Raw genomic sequence first — 7,023 nt, 5'->3', positions numbered from 1 at the left:
TTTTAAGAGGCTCTTTTACAGCGCTTTTTCCAAATAAGCGCTGTAAAAGACCTCCGTGTGTTATTATGTTATATTAATGTTTTTTAAAGCCTTTTACAGCGCTTTCCCACATAAGCGCTCTAAAATGTCTCTTTAGGTTAATTTTAGAAGGCTCTTTTACAGCGTTTTGTCCAAATAAGCGCTGTTAAAAGGCCTTATTGTTTTTGTGTTTTGTTATGTTATTTTTTAAATTCAATGAAAGCGCATGTGTTTTACAGCGCTTGTTAAAAAAGCGCTGTAATAGGTAGTTAAATTCAATGAAAGCGCATGTGTTTTACAGCGCTTGTGAAAAAAGCGTTGTAACTGATTCGCGAAAGCGCTTCCGTTTACAGCGCTTTTTTGACAAGCGCTGTAAAATCCTTATAACGTGATGCGCAAACGTTATATGACCTACTACAGCGCTTGTTTTACAGCGCTTTACATAAAAAGCGCTGTAATAGGTTCCGTTATTTTTAAAATATAATTACAACAGCGCTTGTGTTTAGAAAGCGCTATAAAATGGGCGCTGTTAAATGTCATTTCTGGCGTAGTGTTGATAATTGTTAAATTAATTGAAGTGTTTCGTAAAATTAGCGATTTAATTAGATTAAAAATATAAAATATAAAAGAACATTTTTAATTAAAAATTAATTTTGTATCAATTAATGCTTAAAATATTTTAAAATTTATTAATTTAATTAATTTTTTTAGCTAGTTTTTTATTTTAAATAAATAAATTATAAAAGATAAAAATAGATTTTAATTACAATAATAAAAATAAAATTAGAAAAAAAATGATAAATTTAAGCTCAAAAGCTACTTCAAGTAGCTTTTCAAAAAACATTATACACTACTGAATGAATATTATCAAATAGATCTTATAACTTATAATTATAAACTAATTTACATGTCTTGAAAAACAGAATATAACTCTCATATATTTCACACTAATGTTTACATAAGTGAATATATGATAATATTGATATGATGACAAAAAAATGGAATTTTTCGAATGAAAAAAGTTTTACAATGCTAACATTAATTATTTTATTTCAATCACACTTTTAAAATAGTTTGTATATATCACTCTCAATTTCATGCTTTTATACCAACAATTAATATTTAATGATTAATTTTGAAACAACTTTTCTCTTAAAAAAATTAATTACTTTTGAGAGTTTTCATCGGTTTGTTGTAATTTTTTTAAAAATAATATTTAAAAATTACTTTAAATGAAAGATTGTTTCAATAGCTTATAAAAAAAATATCATTTTTTACGATAGATATTTTAAAAAATTTATATTTTTATTATGACTGACAAATACAAAACCATTTTTTATTTTATGAAAAATCTTTAAAACATAATATTTTAATTATTGAATATTAAAATTATTTTTTTAATAATTTATAACAAACAGACTCTGTATATTGCACTCTTTTATTTAATATTATACTCAATGTGATGTGAGGTAACATATATGTTTTTTCCCTTACATTGATTTTTTATAATTATTATAATGAAATGATTACCTACAAATGGCTATATAATATAATTATGCAAAATATGAGTCAAACATGAATGAAATAGAGCAAAGTGAAAACAAATATATTTCTCTCTGAGCCTCTGTTCAGTGTCTTTCCTATAGTGAGTTTGAGAGTTTAATTTTAGTAGAGATTGTGTGAAATTGATATAATTATCAACAAAAATTAAAGTGCAAACAAAAAACACTTATTTCATGACTTTTGACCGTTCTAAAGGTCTCCAATTAACTTAACATACAATTCAATTCAACTTGAGTTGAACTTGAATATAGATTTCTATTATTATACACAATGTTTTCCTAGCTAGTTGACAAACTATTACATAAATGTAAATTAAGGTGGTTTAATTAACAAAATCAAAGTGATTCATTGTAATTTTACTAATTTCGTTGTAAAATTAAATATGTATTAAGTTAAAGGTTAACCAACAAACAAAATTATATTTTCTCCAATAATGTCATCAGTATTATAATTGCATAATCATTACATCAAAATCAACTGATATTGCGGCAGCAAAACTATTATATCAAAATCTAAACCTAATTACATCCATCTAGATTTTATTTATCTATCAAATATGTCGTCGCTCCTAATTACAAATTGACTGATTTCTAATCGGCTCTTGTAATTCCATGTCAACATGGTGTTGCTTGTGTAGTTCATCTTCAACACAATCATCCTCATCAACTCCAACATTAACCCAACCACATTCAAATGTAACATCCAAAAAATAGAGCATGAAAACAAGTGCAAAGCAAGAAAAGAACATAGGAATAGGTCCAAAGATCCACATGAAAAGAGGGAAAGAGAAGTAAAATGCTCTCAAACCAAGTGACCAAAAATAGCTTCCACGGTTAACTGTGTTTGCAACATATTCAGCTGTTAGCATTTGTTGCCTAAGATTTGGTGACAATTTCTTGAAAGGAACATTGATGAGTATGCTTGCATGACTATAGTACCTTATTGATTGAACATTTAACAAGAAAGCTAACAAGAAACAAACCAATATTGAGAAAAACTTGATTGATAAAACAAGCTCACTTCTATCACCAAAAACCACTGACACAACACTTCTTTCTTCATTTCTACTACTCATTAACACAGCAATAAGGGAACTTAGCATTATTGCAGTTGAAGCCAATAGGGTTGATGCCATTATGTTGTTCCTCAAAGATTGCACTGCCAAAACCCCATTCTTGGACACATCCTAACCAAAAAAAATAAAATCAATTTCAATCTAGATAAATATTTATCAAATGCATGTATAAAATTATTTACACTAACAACGAATAATTTTTATCGAATAGTAATGTAAAATTTCTTTACACTATATATTATATATAATTTTTATTTAATCAACGTATAAAATTTCTTTACACTGATTATGTCTAATCTTTATTGAATAATAAATGTGTAAAAAACTTAATGCCGTCACGCACAAAATCTTTAAGTATAGTTAAATCTTTTTGATGAAAAGCTAAAATCCCATGAATAAAAATCCAAACTTTAAAACAAAGGAAAGAAAATTAAGGAAAAAGATTTTGAATTGTTGTTGTGGGTAGGTATAATTGTGAACATTTTTTAACAATATAAAAAATTGAAAAGGAAAAAAAGGAATGAATTTTATAATTGAAAATATGTATGTACCTCCATCATAGCTTGAACCCATAAACGACGATTGATTGAATTGACACCAATAACAGTTTTGGTGGGGTGTTTGACAATTTGATAGAGAAGCCATAAATGGTATGTGACCATTACAAAGAGACCACTTGGGACTAATATGAGATCAAGGATTTTCTTTTCCATTTTGTTTTGTGGAAACACAATGTATTAATTAATTAACAAGAAAAAAGAGAAATTAATTGGATTATGAGATTGAATCTGATTTTCTATTTTTATGAGAATGTTTTATGTGTGGAAAGATTAAAGAGATTGAAGATAGTTGAGAGAGGAGAAGTGGTACACGGTTGTTGGCGTGTTTGTATGGTTAACTCGAAAGAGTATTTACATTTGCACAAAACATGGAGATCTTTAATTTATAGTATACGTATAAACCATATAAACACATGGCATTTCAGGATTTTTTTCATTTTATATTCACACCTGAAGAATTCTTTTTTCCTTCTTAGTGAGGTTGCATAATATGAGGATACGATTATGTATTGTCATTTATTTATTTTTTATAATAAATGATTAATTGTTAATTTAATTAAAAAATATTAAAAAAATTAAATTATATTAATAAAATTAAATAAAATATAATTAATGTCATTGAATAATTGTGCCAAAATAAATAATATTTTATATTATTTTAACAACTCTCTATTTTCTAAATGTTGCAAATAGAGTATATTTTTATTGTATTTTATAAACAATTCTCTCTTATTTTGGATTTAATAGATAAAAAAATGGGTAACCCTTCAATGTATCCAAAATAGGAGAAAACATTACAGCATAATACAAATAAATTAACAACTCTCTCTTATGTTAGATTTCATACAATGAAGTTGTTAATTTATTTTGAATAGACTGAACAATAAAGTATGATAAAATTGTTAAAATAATATAATATGTTATTAAAATAATATGATAAAGTTATTAAAATAATATAATATGTTATTTGTTTGACACATCTACTATATTAATTTTTATATATTTTTATTTTATTTTATTAATATAATTTAATTTATTTAATTATTTTTTATTTATAAAATTAATAATTTTATAAAATAAAAACTTAAGTGGTTGCATCCGACCTTCTCTCGAAGGAGAAAAATCCTTGGGCGGTCGCATTTCCAATTTCTTAAAGATTAAATAATAAAATATTTTGATATATAAATTTTAATATAGAATATAATAGATAAATTTAAATGAAAAATATCCAGTGTTGGAATGTGGTGAGCTAATTTGAATAAAACAAAAACTTAAATTAACCAATGCTTTTTAAAAAGGAGATACGTGATTGAATCGGTTAGAACTCTGCCTTCGTTCAATTGTTGAATTACGGTTGAATTAAATCATCAATAAATAAATAAATAAAATATTTCAGTTGAACAAGTGTGGTTCAATCAACTCGATTCAACAATTGGCAACATTAAACGATTCCTAGTTAAATTGATTGGTCTAATTCTTGAAACTTTGATAAGCATAATATTTGAATACAAACTTTTGAGCACACACATAAATAAAAAGAAAAATAATTAAATAATATAGTTAAATAATTTTTTATTTTTTATTTATGTGTGTTCAAATATTTTAATTTGAGATTAGGCCTCTTAAATTTATAAGATCGACTTACTTAAATAAATATAAATATTTTTTTATAACTATTATTATAATATTAAATTTTATTTTGTATTAAATTATTAAATTGCTAACATTTTTTATAATTTAAATACATTGACCTATATCATTGTTTGATATATTATCAAATAGAACTGAAATATAGTATTAAATATTATAAAAGACCGTGTTAAATATTAAAATAGAATTTATTAAATTTATTGATTTATTAATTTATTTATTTATTTACAAAAGTCTAACGGTAAATATGGTGTGGACATTCATAAATTAATAGTTAAGATATCTCGTTAGACTTTGAAAAATATTATATCTTAACAAAATAGATAATAGTTCACACACCAACCTAATATTTTTAAAGCATGTCAAATTTAAATTTTGCAAAATCTAATTCGGTCTAATCTATTTACATCAATAAACGTGATAAAATAATATATAAAAATCTAAGTTAATAGTATAAAACGGCACAATGTCACTTTCATTCGTAAATTTACGAATATATCTACATCATCCAAGTTAATAGTATAAAACGGCACAACGTCTATAAGTAATATGACCAAATCAAAGTGACATGAATATTCATGTATGTGGACCTCTAACATCAACGACTTAATCATTAATTGAATTAATAATTAATCAAAATTCATATATTAATTTAAATCCAAAAAAACACCGCAACAAAACGGAAAATAAAATAAGAAAATAGAAAAACTCACTAAAAATATCTCACGAAAACTTTGCAATTAATTGTGTGTTTTGACAAGAATATTTTTAGGATAATGACCTTCTATTTTTAGGATAATGACATTATATGAAGTCTTAAAAAAGACACATTCTTTGAAATATTTTACCAACACTTTCCAATGGTTTTCAACTTTTTCTACTAATGGGAAAACTTCTTTTATGATCAAACTGTCTGCTTAGTGCATAGTTGAAATGATAGTTTCCCATAAGAAATTTAGTGGATCCTGCAAATGCAAATGCATTGGCCACGACCAACCCACTCAAGCATCACATGTTTTCAAATTTAACACTCCTTACATTAATTAACACAAACTAATTAATTTACATTTTCTTTCAGATTAGTAAAAAAACCATAAATAGTAAATTATTTTATATTTTAATTTAATATAAATTATTTCATTTTTATTAAAATAAAATAATTAATTAATGTATATTTTATGTCCAAAATATTATTTTATTTTTATTCTACCTCAACTTAATATTATATTGGTAAAATACCTCCCACGATCTTTTTACTTAATTTTAGATAATAATTTAGTTATTTATATTTTTTTAATTTGATCATTTATTTAATTTTAAGTAACGATTTAATCTTTTATGTATTAAAATATCAATAATATTATCCATTTTATAGAAATTTAGAAAAATTTATCATCATTTTTAAACAAAATTCAAAAAATTCATTATCAATTTTAAGAAAATTCATATGTATTTATCAAATTCATCAAATAAAGAACTTTAACATTTGATCCTCAAATCAACAAGATAATTTTTCTTTTCTTTTTTATATTTTTCTCCAAATCCGATCGATCTTAAAATGCGAATTTTTTATTTGATGGATTTGATGTTGTTATTGGAGATGAAAATATGTATTTTATTTGAATATTTGAGTTATAAATTTGATAAAAAAAAATATAAATTTTATTGAAAATAGTTATTCATTTTCTGAGTTATGTTTAAACATAAAACATATTATTTTCCATCTTTCAAGGCTCACTAAAAGGTGCTGGGAAGTAGATTTGTTGAATGAATTGGAGGTTGTCAATTGGTGGTATTGTGTTGAATTCATATGATGGGGATGGCTGGTTGTGGGTGTTAAATAGGGTGGAGGGGTTCATTAAGTGACAATCAATTATTAAATTAGGTTTTGTTGGAGGCATTTAGAGTGTTTGGAGGTATGATATTCCATCTAAATTAAAAGGGATGAGTTGAGAAAAAGTGGGTAATAGCTTCTACATTTTAATAGCTTATTTTTTAATTATAATTAATTTACAAAGGAAGTGAGTGATTAAAAATGCATCTTTTTTTCAAAATATTTTCACAAGTTAAATGATATCACATCCCAACATAATACATAACTTACATATTTGATCCTTCACAAAATTTGTGTAATATTAGCAATTAACTAAAATTATA

General features: G+C 24.4%; 1 protein-coding gene across 1 annotated transcript; it reads right to left on the bottom strand.

Moving 5' to 3' along the window:
* Positions 1–1,944: 1,944 nt before the first annotated feature.
* On the bottom strand, positions 1,945–3,566 carry LOC101508613 (uncharacterized). The gene is made up of 2 exons (XM_004490478.4): positions 3,208–3,566; positions 1,945–2,767 (listed from the first exon to the last, which is right to left on the bottom strand). The coding sequence occupies exons 1-2, from the start codon at positions 3,367–3,369 to the stop codon at positions 2,150–2,152; spliced, it is 780 nt and encodes a 259-aa protein (XP_004490535.1). The 5' UTR covers positions 3,370–3,566; the 3' UTR covers positions 1,945–2,149.
* Positions 3,567–7,023: the final 3,457 nt, after the last annotated feature.

This window comes from Cicer arietinum, chromosome 2 (genome assembly GCF_000331145.2).
Source record: "Cicer arietinum cultivar CDC Frontier isolate Library 1 chromosome 2, Cicar.CDCFrontier_v2.0, whole genome shotgun sequence".
Lineage (NCBI taxonomy): Eukaryota > Viridiplantae > Streptophyta > Magnoliopsida > Fabales > Fabaceae > Cicer > Cicer arietinum.
This window is presented reverse-complemented; position numbering and strand designations above follow the sequence as displayed.